The 19,717-nt window shown below is 42.7% G+C and overlaps 1 protein-coding gene across 8 annotated transcripts in view; it reads right to left on the minus strand.

The window, feature by feature from the left end:
• Positions 1-19,717, minus strand: part of Bcl11a (BAF chromatin remodeling complex subunit BCL11A) — a 96,660-nt gene that overhangs the window by 74,798 nt on the left and 2,145 nt on the right. For 4 of the 8 annotated variants that reach the window (XM_008842792.1, XM_008842798.1, XM_008842797.2 and 1 more), the window contains exon 2: positions 14,280-14,609. In XM_008842792.1, coding sequence (XP_008841014.1) covers positions 14,280-14,609 — 330 coding nt within the window. Of the gene's footprint in view, positions 1-13,353; positions 13,817-13,893; positions 14,610-15,057; positions 15,131-18,065; positions 18,130-19,083; positions 19,146-19,717 lie in introns of those variants that run through there. The other 4 variants (XM_008842793.1, XM_008842795.2, XM_008842794.3 and 1 more) reach the window with 4 other exon arrangements.

Genomic DNA, 19,717 nt, shown 5'->3' on the forward strand with positions numbered 1-19,717 from the left:
TCTAGAGCAGATGGACTTGACCACTTTTGCCTAAGCCCCTCCTGGCAACCTCAGAAATTAAAGAAAAGAAGGAGCTCCTGGGTGCCCCTCCCCCTCTGCACCCCACCATCCTACACATACCCCACCCCTTTAGACCCGCACAATGCCTTCTACCCTCTCACCACTGACACTCACCCAGAAAATAAATTAAATGCAGGGACTTCCCCTTTCTCCATTCCCTGCAAGAATATTTTAAGTGAGTTTTGTTTTAAATCATATCCATTAATTTATCCTGACTTGCAATTAAATGCAAGTACAGTTTTTACAACCAGTACGGAATGTATTAATTATAACTACAAATGGTCAAATGAGAGTACAGTCCCTCCTAAAAATATTAATAAAATACATAATAAATAATATTAATGAAACAAAAATAGATTCATAAGCCTTGGCCAGGGCTTTTATTATTTCACATAAGGGGAAATGCAGCCAACGAAACTTGTTCCACACACTTTGGCAGAACTCTGACCAACCACCACCATTAAACTCTAAAGAGTGTGTTTTGGCTGCACTGGTTGTGGGGGGTGGGGAGTGATGCACAGGCCACCAGGAGAAGCTGATGGCCCCTATATCCAAGATAGGGTTAGAAACCCGTTAATCCATGTGGTCAGGAAAAGTCAGCCCCAAGCTACTTGGTCCTCCTAAGCCAGGCCCAGCTACTATTCTGGCCAACCACCCCATAATAGACAAATGAAATTCCCAAGACCTGGCATAAGGGTCTTAAGATGATTCAGAAGCTCTGGATCCCCGAGTCAGCATCTGGCTTAAGGCACGGTACCCTCCACAAGGCCTGGAAGTCGCCTTTGTCCCTGCCACTGGCCAAGCTAACCTGTCTGCACATCACTCTGCCTCTGGCCAGCACACCCTGCCCTGCCCACCCCCCCAAATCCAACACACCCACTGAACAATTGATTCTAATTAAGATGAGAAGAAATTTGCATTTTCCTTTCACTGTACCCCCAGTAATCACACAAGTTCTTCAAATTTTGAGAATTTTGTTCCTCTGCTAATTATTTCCCTCGTTTTGCATTTCAAGGCACAAAGACAGTCTATCTCACTGGTGGTCTATTAATAGTTTGAAGTTTTGAGCTCAGAAGGTAGATTTTTTTTTTTCTCTTTCAAAATTATTCTGACATTTCAGTTTTGTAAAAAAAAAAAAAAAAAAAGATGGTTTGGGGCAGTTTTATTATGTTTTGTTTTTTGTTATTATGATGGGTTTTTTCTGTATTTTCCCTTTTTTGGTGATGATGGTATTAACGTTTCTTCTGAACGACAGCTCCTGTACCATCCGGCATATTAGGAGCTTACGACAGTTACTGTCTGCCCAGCTCACTGATTTAAAGAACCTTGGTATGTAATAGTGAAAAAGAGGAAGGAAAATTCCTTGGCATAAGTGTATGTTTGCTGATCAAATTTCAGATCATGTGTTGTTCATTATTATGACTTTATTTGAAAAACAGTTTGCCACAGTGATATGGATTTACTTTATATGCCTTCCACCCCTCTACTCCCTTTAAGTACTCTGAGAAACAGTGCAGTTTTTGTAAGGTACATTTAAAGCACGAACTGGTTTGGATTAAGACAATGTTTCAACATCTGTAAATTCTCTCAAAATGCATTTTCAAATAGCTGGTGCAAAGCCACACATGATTCTGAGGGAGCTAATGAGATTGTCCCACCAACAAAATTTAATGGTGATTTAAGAAATTCTAATACTTTTCATTTACTTCCTGCAGAATTATTTGTGTACTTGACATTTATGCAGTCTCTCCATTACATAACAATGCAACCTGGATACATTGGATCAGGCCAATCTATTAGAAGGAAATTTGTACTCCATATAAGCAGAAGTTTCCAGTCGGTTTTGACTTACCATTATGTTTCAATGTAAAGTGTTATTATAGCTGAGTCTGAAGCACAGCTACTCCACACTCACGTTTTTAACTCTAATACTGTAATCTTTCTTGCTGCTTCTAGGGCTGTGTCAGTGTTTACATTCCTGGAAGTTAAATAAACCGACATGGCAAAACTCCTGGATAGACTGAATAATAAGGCTTATGATGACTAAATTGTTTACTTTTTACCTTGTTAGGATCCCTTTCTTGTAAAGTTTGGGAGACAGAGAGAAGGAATGAGGGGGAATGATGGTGGGGAAGAGAGATTTACACACTGGCTTCCATATGTCACGAAGACCCTTCCTAGCCACAGCCAACGCCACAGGCAGACTGCCTAGGTTGTTCCTGCCCGGTTTTGTTTTGCTTTCTTAAATACCAGGTCACCTGAACACCCCCTTCTCCAGTCCCCACTCACTCCTAACATAAGAGTATGAAGATTCTTTTTGCCCATTTTCAAATAGCAAATTATCCATTAGATTTCATCATATCTTAGTAAAGCAATTACATCAAGAAAATGATAGTGCGTGTGGAATCAATTATGCATGCAGTTGGCCGGAGACCAAAGGCTGTGAAGTCGGAGAGGGCAGAATCGCTCGACACACACAAATAAAAAGCCCCTGGATCTCACAGATGGACCCCATCAGTTCATCTTACTGCCTAAAAAGTTCATGCACTTAATAATTTATTTGTGTTCTGGATACTGTTTCCCAGTTGAATATCAACAACTTTGAACTGAAGCATGCTTTTAGCATGGTATGGATGCAAGTCACAGTAGGGCAAGGCTAGGGCCCTCAGAGGTTAAAATTATAGTTATGCTTCTTATATACTGTTCATTTTCCATCACAATTTATTTTCTTTCATTAAACATTCCTTTTAAACAGAATATCAGTTTCAGTGTTCTGATTCTGCTTGTTAACCAGTGATAAACTCATAAACCAAAGATGAGCATTAATAATAGAGCAGAGGCTATTCCACAGCAAAAGCAAACACCAAAATCACAGGCTCTCAAAATTCGGAAACCGTTAGTTAGCACCTTGTTTTCACAAGCTGGGCCCCTGTGTACCTGGAGGAAGGCACGGGAGCCTAGAGGCCCCGCTTACTTTGGCTACTACAAGACACACTGGACCTCAGAGCAGAGGACTTGCTGAATCTGCAAGGTGAAAGAATCACCCTAACCTAGGTCCCAGACCCAGCTGAGGTGCAGTCATTTATTTAAAAGCAACCCAAACCACTGTTCCAAAGGTCTATAGCTTTCTCCCTTCCAAAGGAGGAGTATGACATCTCACTGGAATATCCAAGCCTCCCTGCCATCAACAAAGCTGCCCAACAGCGTCTGGCTGGGGGACAGAGACAGGAGATCCATATTTCTGTGCATCTCTGGACGTGCCTCAATCACACACTTAAATTTTACAGTCTTCTCCCCAAATGAGAATGATTTCCAGCCAACACGTCCACAAACTGTACTTAACGTTAAAAGAAAACGGATAAAACATATGTAATTACTCAAGGTTAGACTTCTAATTCCTCAATTCACTAAAGGAAACTTGGCAAGAAGATGCATCATTTTGCTCCTTTCTACTGGGGCATCTGAGGAGGAGAGCCACTGAGGCAGCTAATACACAAAACATGATCAAAAGTGATTAACAACAGCTTCATATGCAAATTGCATTAATGAAGGAGTGCAAAGTCATCATGTAAATTAAATATGTCAAATCTCTTGGTGAACTTTCAATCTTGAGAAGAAAAAACACTGCTTTAATTTTTTTACATCATCAATTTTGCAAGATTGAAAATCTAAGAATCTTGGTGCTATAAACAATTTTCACCTTTTTTTTCTCCTTCAGCAGGCTGACAGGCCAGCCTGATGTGCACCGAATGTACATGTTAATAGGCCAATCAAAAATGCAAAACAATTCGCAATTACTGGAAGGACCTAATGGTCATTAGAATTTACAACTAAGTAATGAACTGAAGTCTGCCCACACCATGCATATTCATAAAGCAATTTAGCCTTTGAAGATTAAAGAAGTGCTTAAAATTCAAATGAGCTTTAGCAAATTATCAGTAAGATTCATCCAAAAAGCAAAGGGTTTTTCTTCCTATGATTTCCTCATTTTTTTAATGCAAAATTGTTATATCTTCCAGACTGAGCTTAAACTAAACATAGAGCTTCTAGTCAAGCCAACGGGGCTAAGAGACAGACAGAGGCTGCAAACATCGTTACGGACTTTGTTCATAAAACTAAGCCCTTAAGAGCCAAACCTATCTCTAAACATGGTAATTTATCAAAAACAGCCCAGAGTTGCTCATAGGCAATGCTGCACAGTCCTCCAACAGCACAGATTACCACGCGTCCCCCCGCCCTCCCAGAAAGCCTTTTTCCCCTTAAGTTGCCTCTCCTGTGTAAACATCCACTGTGGTAGAAAAACAGCTTTTTCATCGGCTTGGAGTGGCATGCCTTTTAGAAGTTTCTGCTTCCAAAAGGAAGAGAGCAAGAAGGGAGAGAAATGGAAGACGCAAAAGAGGGAACCGTCTGGTTTGCTTCTGGGAGTGAACATCCTGTCCTTTGGTACTTGCCGTCCTGACTGCCCCCATTCTGCGCTGGCAGCACTTAATCCAAGAGGAAGGGGTCACGCAGGCATCAGCTGACATTCACAAAGTTGTGTGTCCACCCACCAGCAGCAGCCCACCCCAGTCAGTAGACGGTATCGTGGGAATTTGGGTTTTCTTGTTTCCCGATTATAAGTCTGGAGAAGAACCCTTTCCTTGCAGACTCAGTGACACCTTCCTCACCTCCTGGTGGGCAGAACTCCCAATGCAGCCCTCCTCTTTCTCTACCCCAAATACCCCACCCCGGGTAGAAGCATGAACAAGTCCAACCCCAGCTGGTGGACAAGTCACACTGAGAACAACAGCTTTCAAAGGGCCACGTGTCCATGCTGAGCGCTCTACTGCCAAACCCAAAAGGCTCTCTGCTGTGGGGATTTTGTTTGAACTATTGCAAAATATTCTAGTAACCTCTCTCTGTCACCCTTCCTCCCCCCTCAGCATCTAAGGCTTTTTTACGGTTAATCTTATCAGAAATGTGGGTGCACCATGAAGTATGAAAAAGAAGGGAAAAAAAAAACCTCAGGTTCTAGTCCCGATTCCTTGACCCTCTCATCCATGGGCCCCACTCTAACGTGCACCACATTTTAACATCTACTAGAAGGGATGGAACAGAGCTGCATGGAACCTGCATCCACAGCCATCTGTATGAGCCACAGGTCCACAGTCCTAACCAATTCTGTTTGACACTAATGTTACTCTACGTGAATAGAGTTCAGTGGATGCTGATATGGGATGTGACAGGGCAAATCAGAATCAGATTAAAAACAAAAGTTTAGAGACCGATGCTACACTGCAGAGCAAATGGGACTTGAAGGCCAAATTTCCCCTAACTGCCTTGGAGTCATTTTTCCTATTAGAGCGTTTGCCTACCATCCCCCTGCTGGCCACAGTCACAGAGAAAAGGAGAGTGGAATGCATGCAGGACTTGGGACAGTCCTCTTTAAATACAATACCTATATACTTAATATATAGCAATTAGCTTGTGGTCAGGAGTCTGCAGGCAGCAGGCTGCCCCAAGCAGATAGGAGGGGAGGAGGGCCCAGAGCTGGGACAAGCACAAAAGACAGGTCCAACGACAATGCCTGCTGTCAGCAGCTGAATTATTTTTATACAGGAATTTTTATCTCTATTGTACAAACAAGTACGTGTCTGTGCTGACTTGTTAAGCAATCCACTTGTATGTAGAATAAGATTTTTTTTTCCTGCTTGCTACCAGTCACACAGCTCCAAGATCAGAAGAAATACATAGTCTTTGAAGCTGCTCAAATGTTTTAGTTAAAAGGACAGCAGTAGTTTTTCAAAGATCCAAGAGTATCTTTATCAGAATTAAATTTTTCCTTATTGATTTTTCCCCTTAACATAACAAAAACATGAGAAGGTTACGATTTATTAGTAAAATTTTTTCAGCCTCGAAACCATTCTTCAGTTGCCAATGTTCCTTTTTAAACGTAAAAGAATTTTTTTTTTTTAATCTTAAGGTAAGATAGTAGGACAAACTACTTCTGAGATTTAAATCTCAGCACTAGTTAATGCATTGTCTTAACTGTAAACGCAAAGGATCTGGGGTGGGGCAGGGGTTAAAATAGGCAATAAATGGTTCACTGTAGGCTTCCCCTTAGATGTAAGTGGTCATGAAATCAAGGTCTACCTTGAGCTGAAGAACAAAGCTGTAGGGTTGGGGGTGGGGGACTGGGGTATCCCTCTTTTGTCCAAAGAGGAACTGTGTATCTGAAACACAGAAGACCAGATTTGGTATGCCATTGGTATGTCATACATTGTGCTGCAACTAGGTGAGAATCCAAACTACATCTTATTTTCCTAAAAACTAACAGATGTAATTTTTTTTTCTTCAGCTTTTTTAAATGCATCATTACATATCAAGAAAATGAGCAACTGATAAATATCAATTTCAGTGCCCTATGCTTACAGGTTTCCCTGTGTGTTGTAGACGTTCACAGGAAAATGGAGGGGAGGCACACCTGTACCTCTGTTAGTTTTGGGGGACACTTTTGCAGGTTTCACAGAAATTCCATTATTTATTTTAATGGGAGTTTTTAATCAATGGATTTGCCTCTATCTAAAACCAAGATTAAATCATAGGTGTAATTGTTCCTCACCAGTGCTAACTGCAGTGAAGATACAAACAAAAACTCATTGTGAGTGACCAGAGGTCCCCAGGTATCCCCTTCATCAACATACCTGTTCCAGGTCCCCACTGGGAATTGCTTGGCAGAGAATGATCTGGGTCTGAATAACAGGTTGCCAACCCTATCTGGAAAAGAGCCCGCAAAGCGCCTTCTCACCTCTTTTACAGGAAGTTTAAACCTGATCATCTCACCTTCAGGTGAGTATAATTTGTTGTTTAGCACTCTAAGAACTTGGTATTTTATCTATAGAAATAGATCAAAAGGAAAAAAGGAGGGGCAGAGGGAGCTAGTGAAGGCCCAGCCTACCTCTAGTGAACACGTCAACTGCACACAGTGCGTTGCCTTAGAGGAGCAACCTGCCCAGGTAAACCTTCGAGCAGCGTTGCATCAGACCTGCTCAGTCTCTAGGGCGACTCGAGAGACGAGACACCTCAGTTCCCTGTCGACAAACTTCTAATTCACCAGTTCTGGCAGCTTATTTTTCCAAGTGTTTTGTTTCAGGAAACGTGTGCATTTTTCTTTGTATGTTTTGTGGATTTACACAACTGGTTCTGACAGCTGTTGATTCTGTTAAATGAACACATTATAAAAATTTTCTTTAAAACCTCAAGCAACAACAGATTCAAAAATATAATGGTAAAATATTTTAATGGAGTTCCAATTGAAAGTAAGGTTTAAAAAAAAGTATAGATAAAGGTATAGAAGTCAGAAATACTTTGTGTGTGTGTGTGTGTGTGTGTATATGTGTGTCTGTCTATGTGTCTGTGTGTTTAAAGGGGAAAGAGGGGTGCTACAAATCACCACAAATATTTATACTGCAATCTCTTTGTTCAAAACACATACTTTTAACAGGAAAAGCTGGAACTGTGGCTATTTAAAATTTTAAATATTCAAGCGCCTGTAATTAACCATATGAAACAAATTATGTCCCATTTCTCCATACCAGCACATGCAAAAGAATTCTTGTGGTGGATTGGGAGGTGGCAGAGCTGGGGAGACAACTCAGAGAGGAGGAAAGGATGATGTTTTCATTTTGCTGTAGATCAAAGGAGGACAAGGTAGGAACTGTGGCATAGCGAGCATTCTTCCATCGCTGTCTCTCACACTGGGCTATCTAAGTTTATACAATTCCCCAGACTAGCTGCATATTAAGCTTGCTGTGTACAGCTTTATTATGGTGCGGTGGTGGAAGGAGCATTAATATTCCGGCTCCACATCTGACAGGGCATTTACATGCGCCCATCTGAGCAGCACCTGAGAGGCCCCTCCAAGGTGCAGTAACTGTGCGCCTATTGTAAAGGCAAATGAAGCTCACCTATTCCCTGCTGGGATCAGAAGTGACCTCGCCACCCCCCATGCCTCAAATCCTTCCCCTGCCAACCTAACTCAATGCCATCGCAGAATGACGAATGAGCTCAGAAATAGACCCCAAGTTACTAACCCTGCTAAGAACAGCAAAAGCCTTTGCTGAAATGTTTTAAAAATGCATAGGGATTGCAGCTGGCCAGTAAAAAGCAGGGAGACAGATTCCAGTGAACCCAATATGGAATACGTTACATTCTAAAACTGATTAGAAATACAGTCTGATGTTTACTGGCTTCAAATTGAGTTTGGCATACTGGCTTTAATAATGCTGGCATTTTAGTATTATTATTATTATTTTAAATCTGCCTTTGGTCTCAAGGAGCACATGTGGAGAGCTAAAGAATTCTTATTCGTCTGGTTACATTTCCTGGAAATTAAGTTTGTGACAGAAAATGACTCCAGTAGCAATAATATGGTCCGTGCTCAAATTAATTAGGTCATTGTTGTAAAAACTACACGGCAAATTACAAAGGTAAATTTACTGATATTGGCCAGTGCTCTATACCCTAGCAGTAAAAGGGAAAAGCGGTTGAAGGGTACTGATCTACCTGGGCCATAGAAAAGAACAGGGGGGTTACAATGGTCAATTTTCTATTTGTGTTACAAATAAAAATACTAGTCATTCTCCATTAAATTATATAGTCTGCACATATTTTATGAACTTTATTAATGTCCTCCAAATTGACACATAAAATAAAAACCTGTTTGAGTCGAAATATTAAAAATAGGCCCTAAGTTAAAATACTTTTTTATCCTTGAAATAACAACACTGCTGACACAGCCATGACCCAAATGAAATCTGAACAAGCAGAAAGGTACTAAGATCCTTGGTGATTAAATCTCATGCTAAAAAAGTGGCAAGATGCCAGACTGGGTCCAGCTTGGTGCTAAGTGCTTTTTACTGAACGAGGCTGGTACTACTGTATGTAAAGACAGACTTGGGCTCGGGGTAAATTTTGTCAACTGATTTCTCTGTGCAATGAAGGACACAAACAGACCAACCTGAGTAGATTAGATGAATGCCCGCACTCCCAGCGCAGCGCCCTCCATGGGCTCTCCTTTTTGATTACATTTGTACTTCCCCCCACAGGAAGGCCAGAATTTCTTCCTTGCTCCCTGCCTGTCATGCAAAGCTACCATTCACCTCTTTTCCTTTATTAGATACAACTACTAAGATGTCACAAAAATCTAACAACAATATCCCCCGGATTTGCATGTTTTATGTACCCCAATTTAGCCCTCCATATTAGCCAAACTACATGGAGGCTACAGTGTGAAATTAATGATTTTCCAGGACTCTAAAATGTGCCATTAATATGCATCCAACTGGCCTCTTCTCTGAGCTGAAGGTGTCTGTCCTGACCCTGCCTGACATTTCTACACCCAGTTGCATTTTCCACCCTATGGACAGCCCACAATTAAATGCCACGTTCACTGGGAGAAAGGTGTGCAAAACATATTTCAGATCCTTTAAAGGAAAATGCACAACCTGCACCACAACAAGGAATGCGGTGATTTGTGAAATTACAGCACTGTTTTTTTAAGCTTTCATAGAATAAACAGAGAATGGGAGGGAAAACTTTGTCCCCCTCTGTTCCTGTTCTTGAAGTGAATACATATTTGTGTTTCCAATAAAAGGCCATTTTTACATTAACTGTCTGTAACAGCAGGAGACAGAAAAACTAACACAACCTCCACATCGCACACAGGATGATCTTCATATCACGTGGACCTATTCTCAAAACTATTATTTATAAAAACCGACCAGGAAAATGCACAATGTATCTTTTCTGTGTCACCAAAAGGAGTGGCATCTAAGGAACTTTGAGATTTTTGGGATCTTCTACATTTTCGATTTTTTTTTTTTTTTTTTTTGGTTTTCCAAAGTAAATTTAGCAGCCATGCAGGCCACTGTGTTTAATTAAGCTTTCAAAAGTCCTCTGACAATGCCACCAATTGTAAGACACTTCTGCAGCTCAATCATGCAATCACTGTGACAGTTCTATTTACAATTTGTCTTAGAAAGAGTTTCTCTGACATTGTACTTTGACAAAACATCCAAGCTGCCAGTTCACAACCTTTCCCTGCCTTATTTACAAATATAACTTGAATATAGGACTCCAGTTCCACGAACACCAGTCTGTGGGTAGTGGTCTCACAAAACACAGGCTCGCCATGAAAATGCTAGATATTTATTACAAAACAATATTCACTCCTCTATGCATTCTGAAGGTAAATAAATTGTTTGCCAGTATATTTTTTGCTTTTTGAATGGTGCTGTTTTCTAGTTTTTGCTGCCACGCTGAACTTACTTCAGAGATCAGAATTTTTATTCAGAATCATACAAATAAAGAGAAATGACATAAGTAGTCATAATAAGATACTATAATTTAAGTCTCGTTTACAATTAAACGTATACAAATACATCCTCTAGTTCAGTCTGGGCTAGGAAAGACTTAAAATGGGTACAGAAGAAAAGGCAAGTTGATTCTGTAAGTTCTAAACAGCCTGAGTGTTATACTTGCTTTACCTGTAACATGCTAATGTAGTTCTGTTCTGAATATCTCCCCCTTCATTAGAGAATCTGTCTTACATATCATTATCCAGGTATCAGCTGTTCTGCCTAGGCAAATGATTACAAATACCCCAATGGACATGCCTATGCTCTGGAGTTTAGGAAAAAAACAACGCCACACATCAGTAACAGCAGACTTCCCTGAATATTAGCAGGCTTGTGTTCCCCCACCCCCTCTCTCTAAATGCTAACTTTCTGATAGGCCATTCCTAATTTAAATATTCCTGTGTGCAATAAGCCAAAACTTCAAAACTGACACTGTGAGATAATGTCTCGGGCCTTTTCTATAAAGAAGAACAATTTCATACTCACTAATCTTCAATGAATATTTTACTCGTCATAAAACAGAAGACTCAAAAACACAACCCATACAGAAAGCTCTGTCAGTCAAAGACTGCTCATATCTGATGATGGGTATTTGATATGCATATTGATGAACTGGGCCCACACAAACTAAGCTGTTAATTTCCAGTTAAATTAATACTAGTTGCATGGTCTCCATAGATCACAATCACATAATACTCTGAACATCTAAAAAAATGGAAAAAACAATAAGGTCCGAGTCTGGCATCTGTGGACACAGGTAACATGTGCATAGATGGGAGTGCGGGAACACGCACCCACCTATTCACCAGGTAAAAAGCATCCTGCAAAATACAGTCAGCCTTGGAGGCTTGAGCACAGCCAAAATGCATACTATTCTACTGTAGATCTTAAAAACTCTACCTTATCCTCCTATTTGAAAGCCCTAAATTCTAAGCTTTATTTATCTTAGGAAGATCTGTCACTATTTTATTCCTGCTTCCTGCCTATAAAATGGCACAGAGTACACAGTGAACTCCAATCCAACTTACATCACTTTCATAAAGGCTTCCCTACCCAGCATGCTTAAATGGCTGTCTTTTATGTAGTTGCCAAACACATTCTTGTAGAGATTCATCAATATATTTCTTTCCCAATATAGCACATCGTGTCTCCTCTCTTTGTGACACGCAGTTCAAATGACTACTGAATACTTATTGCTACTGTTCATTATCCTAATAAAGAAGAGCAGACTTGGGACTGTGGAGATGTGCTGTAGAGAAACAGGCTGGGAGTCTTTCCAGAACTCTGCTTCAGGGGTACCTGAGGGCCTGAGCATCATAATTTATGTGCAGTGGTAGAAAGTTAATTTCACCATAGGAAATTCTTAATTCATTACTGTGAATTATGAAAAGTCATGATTCTAGTTACGGACATCTCACTCTGAGACGTGGCCATGCTGTTCATGTTCAGTCAATACCAGGGTAAGAACAGGTGATTAGATGCAATGAAAGGAATCAAGATGTTGCAATTATTCATGCATGAAAGGTTTACTTCACCTGGATTGCAGCCCTTGTATACCCATTGAATATCTGAGACACCTTAGATAGCTTTCCATTTCAGAGAAACAATGTCCTGTTAGCCTTATAAAACATACTTTAATTTTGCTCCTGTTTTGGGAGGGGGATGGCTTCTCGAGACTCTGCTATTCGGCTATTTTCTTAAAAAGCACACAATCTACTATGACAACCTGGGAGTTAAAATTATTTTTTCCCCTGTGTACCCATGTAACTGTAAGAATGAAAAAAGCCTTAACTATTTATGAGGCTTCCCTGCAAGCCTTCAGATTCCTCTTCTAAATACAGAGACCCTGACTTTCAAGCTGGCTAACCTGAAACTGGAAACCTATTTGGGCCCTCAAGAAGAAGTGTGGTTTTAATTCTTGTCTGACAGACACTGTGTTTTGTCTTTTAAACGAGCAGCTCAATATGTAAATACGATGTTACATCACGCAAGCCTTACTCCATATTTGGTGATTTAGCAAGGCTTTGGATCTCCAAAGACAAATCCCCTTCCGCCTGCTCTTGCTTCATTAATCATGCCTTACACTTCTTCTCATTTTCCTGCAGTCACAAGACAGCACATGGAAATGGTCATTGCCATATCCTACAGGGGGCGGGGGATATAAAAAATCCCAACTTCCATGTCTCAGAAGCTTAATGTGGTTGTTTCTAGAAAGACTGCACTTGCAGAGTCCTCACTTCACTAAAGAAAAAATACCTGAGTCTTATTGCAGAAAGCATTAAAAAAAAAAAAAAAAAAAAAAAAAAAAAAAACACAGAGTTGGAAAAGTCATAAATCTTAGGAGAAAACTCCAAGGTTGTCACATCCCTAGACAAATGTAATTTCTTACTATGTGAGATTTTATTAAAAAAAAAAAAAAAAAAAAAAAAAAAAAAGAAAAAAAGAAAATGCCACGCTTGATTTTAATGATCAAATTCCAGAGGGGAGGGAGATAAATGATACAGCATCCAATCCCCTCTGGATCCTTGACCTATTACAGTTCAACTTTGTGGTCAAACTATGTCAGGGAGACAAGTTCCACTGAACTCTTTGACTACCCGGCTGCACTACCTTTCAAAAAATGAACAAATCTGCTTTCAAGGGGTGGGCGCAGTGGAGAAAAGTGACCATCTCCCAGATGTGCCAGTCCTATCACCATAGAATCTGCATTCGCTTTGTCTAACGTGCTAAAGCAAACTGTTTTTCTAAGTGCCACTATATAGTGCGGCTGTTTACCACTTAGAGCAGGGAATTTAAGTCCCTCTGTTAGCCTTTAATTCCCTTTCCCTCGAGCTGCTGAGAAACCCACCCACCTAGCTACCTCCTTGGTAAGATTAACCAAAGAAGAGAGCTGTTGAATATGTGTGCATATATTGTTCCAAGAAAATTTTTACATTAGGCTAGAGAAGAAACAGTGGCGTCTGGACTGGACATTTGTAAGGGTGACATGTGGTTGTGTAAACCACAAATAAAATCAAGATACATCTGTCAAAACCACATCTGAGACAAGAGAGAGCACTGAGAAGCATTTATCACTGAGCGAAGGAGGCAGGCTGCAGGGAGCAGCCGTTCCTGTCAAACCAACCTTTTGAAATTTCCAACATGCCCTTAAACTTTTCGAGTAAGCATGTCTGTGCGCTTCAGCAACTACCCTCTCTACTCTGGCCTGGCCAGTCGAAAATGGCATCTTAAAGTCAAGGTCACCATGTCATCCCACCACGGGGCTGTGTTTAATTACAGCCCTATACGGACTGACAGCCAGTATGGATCCAAGGCTAGCCCTGGAGCTCAGTTAACTCCTTCTACCCCCTCCAAGCCATCTGGCAGCACACCCCATTTCAGGGAAGCCTTGAGAACTAAATGCATCCCCAGGGAGCCCCAACTAAGTATCCTGAACCAATAGCTCAACTACAGATGCCTGGATGGTCACTTTGCCTCTGATAAGTCCTAAAAGCCAGGAGTGGACACTGGAAACTGGGCTAGGTGCAGTAGGGTCCAAAGAAGGCAAGCAAGGAGAAGAAGAAAACCTCAGTATCAGCAGACCCAGGGTGTCAAGTGTATGCATTTTGCCCACTACAACTGACTCTGTAAGATGGAAAATGTTTATTTTCTGTGTTCTGGGCGTAAGCAGCAGCAAGGACTATTGTAACATTATAAGACTGTCATGGACAGTCACGTGGAGAAATACAGAAAGTGTTCCACCACTCCTTCCTGCCTGGCTATAGTGCCTCTGCAAATGAAAAGAAAACATGCAAACAGCTTTTCTCCTTGCTTCTCATTTACCTGCTATGTGTTCCTGTTTGGGGCAAATTCCTCTAGATGACGTTGATAAACAATCGTCATCCTCTGGCGTGACCTGGATGCCAACCTCCACAGGATTGGATGCCTTTTTCATCTCGATTGGTGAAGGGGAAGGTGGCTTATCCACAGCTTTTTCTAAGCAGAGGCTGCCATTGCATTGTTTCCGTTTGTGCTCGATAAAAATAAGAATGTCCCCCAATGGGAAGTTCATCTGGCACTGCCCACAGGTGAGGAGGTCGTGGTCCCCTTCAGGAGCTCCCAGTGGGCCGTGGTCTGGTTCATCATCTGTAAGAATGGCTTCAAGAGGTTCGGCTGTGGTTGAAGAAACAAAAGCACAATTATTAGAGAACCAGAGAGGAGAGAAAAGGAGGGAAATACATTCTTGATTCCATCCCACCTCACTATACTAGGTAAAGTATTTGTAGCCACCTTCATATAATACCCCCCAAAATGTGTCTATATTCAACATGTAAGGATGTAGAGAATACCAATAAGAAAGCCAATTATCAATGAGGCCAATCATCATGTACTAAAGGAAATCTGTCTGTGTAACTCTAGAAATACACACACTATAAATTCTTTCTTTAGAAAGAATGTGACCTAAATAGTTAACACAGGAAATATAAACAAAGCTTAAATAATAACGAGGGGGAAAACCCCAGAAAAACATGGACTGAAACCAAATTTGTTTCTTTTTCCTTGTACATTAGATTGGCCCACTGTACCAAAGGTTAAAAAGAGGGGTGAGAAGCACACACACCCTTTGTGTGTGGATATATACACTGGGCATACACACATGGCTTCATGGAGTAGAGCTACTACCACACAGAAATGTGTCGCGCTTGCACTGCCGTCATAAGGAAGCGACTGCATTCACCTGTGAAACGGACCTAAATAATCATCGCAACGCAGCGAATCTCACACTGCCAAAAACCTTTTCTGTTCTCACTCAGCAGTGCCACAAAATCAGAAATACCAAATTCACTGGCAGCTCTTCTGAAACACATTAGCTAAATGGGATACTTTTGAGTACTTAAGAAAATAAGCCAATTAGTCATTTTTTTTTTCATTCTGAAGAAAAGAATGCCTAAAATATTCTAAACATGTTTGCATTTGGTGGCATCCGTAACATAAAAATCAGAATGGTCAACCAAGCTCCACATTTCACAAGGAGGCCGAGAATTCTTTCTTCAAACTTGAAATGTTTCCCCTAATGTAGTCAAAGTTGACTAATTTTCTGAATGAGCTCCAAAATGCTTCATGATGGGACTATTTCTACACACATTATCTCCAGTGCATGGTGTAGCAAGGTAGACATCTCTTCCCTGTTTGCTTTTTTTAAAACTTTGCACTAAAACATCTATTTGAGCAGTTTCTATCATTTTTAAACCTTCTAAATGGAGAAAGGGGAGCTGGAAAACCTTCTGCTTACTCTATCCCCCCCCCCAAAATTTTTTTTTAATTTTCTAAATCACAAAATACAAAACATGTCCAGGATGCTGTCAGCTAATAAAAATGAAGCAGAAAATGTACAAGTCTTAAACAGTTAATCAGTCTGACCTTCTTTAGCAAGCTGCCAATTTCACATTTAATGAACTTAAAGCCACAGAGAATCAAAAAATAGATTTTAATTTGAGTGTAGAATATTGGAACAGATTTTGATAAAGTGCAAAAATCCAGTGAACTCAGGTTAAATTTGTTTCAACCCTACCCAGGCTGAATATTGAGGGGGAAGATCTGGAGTAACTCCCAGATGTGCTGGGTGAAATAATATTGAGAGAGCCCTGCCTAGCTGCACCTGTGTTCAAGTAGGGCATGCCATCATTTCCAGCCTTTGGTACGCCTCCTAATTTAACATAAGGTCACCACAGAATATGAAGGTTATCTCCCTACTAATGAAGACAGCAAAGCAAGCACTTAAATGTTTCTTTGCCCAACATCCTGACCAAAAGACAAACACAGAATGCACATGCATACTCTTCAAATAAAGGAGGCCAACGGAAGTGCCTCTGCATTGTGCCTTTATGTCATTTTTCTCCTACATTCGCTTTCGTTTTGACCAAGTGAGGAGTAGAACAGGGAAGTCCAGATCCACGATATCTGCTATTTGAATTAAGGATTTTAAACGCACATCGATAAGCAGGGCCTTTTTTGTTGTTTGGCTGGCTGCTGTAACTTCTGAGGTTTAGAGACTGAAAGAAGATTCAGGAAAAAAATTATTAAAGTTAAAAGATTTTTGCAAATTCTACCACTAAGATTCGTTTGAGTTTTTTGTTGTTAATTTTTTTAATTTCCAGGGCCTGACAGATTTCTGAATCTAGGAATATTATTTAGGAGCAAAGGAAATATTCTCTTCAGGTATCAAATAGTTAAAAGGTAATTCGGTACAAAACAGACTTGGTTAAAGTCTTCTAAACGTAGTGACTGAACTGATTTACAATCAAAACCAGGAAATGAAGTGGTAATTCACAGGTTGCTGATTACACCTCCACATTTCACCTAATTAATTTTATAGGAGGCAAAGTTCTTGAAAATAACAAGATGATCAAATGTACAGATATAAAACCTGTAACCTCAACATTTTCTATGCTCTTAACGTAAATTATTGTTAATTAAGAATTATATCCTAATGTATGAAATACATTTAACATCAGGCTCCTTGAAAAAACATTTGGCTAGTATGTTCAGAGAAATATCAAAACGTGTTTTTATTACTGCTGTATTATTAAAAAATCAGACCAAGTGGGGCACAAAGAAAATATGAAAATACAATTCTCTTCCTGTAGCCAACTGATCTGCATTGACATCTCTCAGTGCCAATCAACATTTTCTTTCCGGGCATCAGATAATTTCTCTGTATTTTAATGCAAATTCCTCATTCCCTAAAAACATTCCTAACCTCAGCCATTTTACCCCCTCCCTCAATTCAACTCCATCCTAATTCGCTCCCACAATACCATCCTTTCTAAGCTAGGGCCTAACTGGGTACAAAGCAGGGAGTCCTCGATTGAAGTGGAAGGGAGTGGACAAATAATCATGGTAATTAGCCACGAATTCTCTCTACTAGGGGAGGAAGAACTAGAAAATAAAACGCTTCCACATGCAGCAAGACAGACCGAACCCTCAGTGTCCCAGCGGCAGCAGACAGATACATATTCACTCTCATATATTCTCCACACCCCCCCAACGCCTTTTTTTGCAATTTTTTTTAAAGACAAAAAGCCTCAGAAGAAGCGTCTAGAAGCAGCAAGGGAAGCCAGGGCTGCTGGGGGAGGGGAAGGGAGTAAAGGGAACGGGGTCTTGAAGTTTTGCTTTCCAAGTCCTTCCTCTGGGTTTTCTTAACAGCGTAACGCAAACGGAGGCTGAAAATCGGAGAGGAAAAGCCAAGAAACAAAAGCAAAGCCATGGGCCCGAAGTCGGGGCCCTGCAGGAGTAGGCCGCGCAGAAAGTGAAGTTGGGCGCCGGGGCTCTGCAGCACAAAGCGAGCAGCTGGAGGCTGCAGGCTCGGCCGCGCGTCCTGCGAACACGTGCAGCCGCGGCCCTAGGGCCTCGGAGTCCCGGCCTGGAGGCGGCGGGCGGCCAGGGGACTCGGCTGCTGTCTCCACGCCCATCCAGCCCGACGCCCGGCGACGGTTCCCGGGGCCAGCCAGTGGGTGGAAAAGGAAATAAGGTTTGGAAAACCGGGCTGGTGAGCCTGATGGAGTATTGCTTTCACCGTACACACCCCAACCGCGGGTCCTAAAATTCATCCTGTGTCCACACACTCACACTTTTACTTTGGTAGATCTGTGCAAATGCGTTTTCCCGCAATTCTGGACCCCGAGTGTGCGCCAGGCGGCGACCGCGGTTATTCATTATTAATGACGCTGCTACCCCGCATCATTATGATGATAACTATTACTATTGTTGTGATTTCGGGCTCGGAGGCCAGAGCTGCAGGAAGCGGGGAGGGGGAGCGTCGGGTTGCAGAGCCGTCCGGTAAGCCTGTGGGGGCCGGGGAGACCTGTGCGGTGCCCGGGCATGGGGGTGGAAAAAGTGAACCTGGAGACCAAAGGCAAACTTAGTATTTCGGCCACAGCCCGAAACCACACCGCGCACACTCCGCATTCCACGCTACCAAAATTGCCTATAGGCAAAGGACGCTAAAGTGCACCCCTCTCTGCGCCCCGAGCGCCCGTCTCCTGGCGCATGGGGGTGTAGACAGAGCGCCCAGGCGCTTCTCGGCAGCCCTAGCCAAAAGCATTTTTAAAGTCAAAATGAAGAACAAAGACCTAAGGGGTAATGGGGGGTGGAGAAAGGGAATTCTGCCTAACCGTTCGTTACCCCCCACCCCCACCCTCGCAAGGCTCGTCCCTCCCCCGCCGAGAAACGCCGGGCAGAGGGTGGGGGATGCTCTGGTACAGGTTCAAGTTCGCTGAGCTTTCTTGATCTTGTTCTGCCTCCTAGCGACCGAATGGCTCATTCAGCCCACGTAGCGGGGGACGGGAGGGGGGAATCCTGAGAACTCGGGAGGCTCCCGCCCCCTCTGAGCACCCAGAAAATGAAAGGCATTGATCCCTGTACACCCCCTTCAGCTGGCCCTCTAGTTCAGGGTCCGTCGCGGGACAGCAGAGATGAGGCTAACCCTCCCAGTCTGGAGAGTCCCGAGAGGGACCCAAGTGCAAGGAGAGTAGTAGAGCGGCGCGGACTGCGCGCCCCTGGCTGTCCCCGGCGCCCCCATCGCATCCTTCTGAAAGGCCCGGCTTTCCCGAGTCCAGCGAACACTACCCTTCCTTCCCGCCGGTACCTGGCCGGGCTGTAACTTCACACCGCCGCGCGCCGCGTCTGCTCCGCATCCGGCGCGGCCGGTGGGAGTGGGGGCGGGGAGAGCGGCGAGGGAGAGATGCGCGGGGGTGGGGAGAGGGAGGGCCCCGCAACGTGCCGGGGCGGGGGAGCTTCGAAGTGTGTGGCAAGTTCCAGGGCCCAGAGAAAAATTCAGTTCCGGGTGAGCAACCCCCCTCCCGCGGCAAGTACAGAAGCCAGCAAAGGTGGTCCTTCTAATTTGCCTCAAAAATTAAAGTACGAGTCGTGAATGGGAGGGGATTTAATGGGGTGGGGGGAGAACTCCGTGTCTTTCTCTGCTGGACTCTCAAACTTTCCAAAGTGCCCACCACCCGCCTCTCCAGGCACACCTTAGGAGGAGGTACTCACCACCGCCTCTGTCGCCCCTTACATTAACTCAGCGGACCCCTGACCCTGAAAGGCCCAGGTTAGGGGGCCAGAACCCAGGGGTGGGTCCCGCAGAGTCTGAGGACCCTACCCCCCCAAATGCATACCCCCAGCACACTTCTGCCCCGCCCCGCCCCCCTCCTCAACCTGGCCTAGCCTTGGCTCCTGTCTTGGAGGCTAAGCTGCAGCATGGGGGGGGGGGGGGGGGGGAG

This window comes from Nannospalax galili, unplaced genomic scaffold, assembly GCF_000622305.1.
Source record: "Nannospalax galili isolate Female #2095 unplaced genomic scaffold, S.galili_v1.0 scaffold20, whole genome shotgun sequence".
Taxonomy (NCBI): Eukaryota; Metazoa; Chordata; class Mammalia; order Rodentia; family Spalacidae; genus Nannospalax; species Nannospalax galili.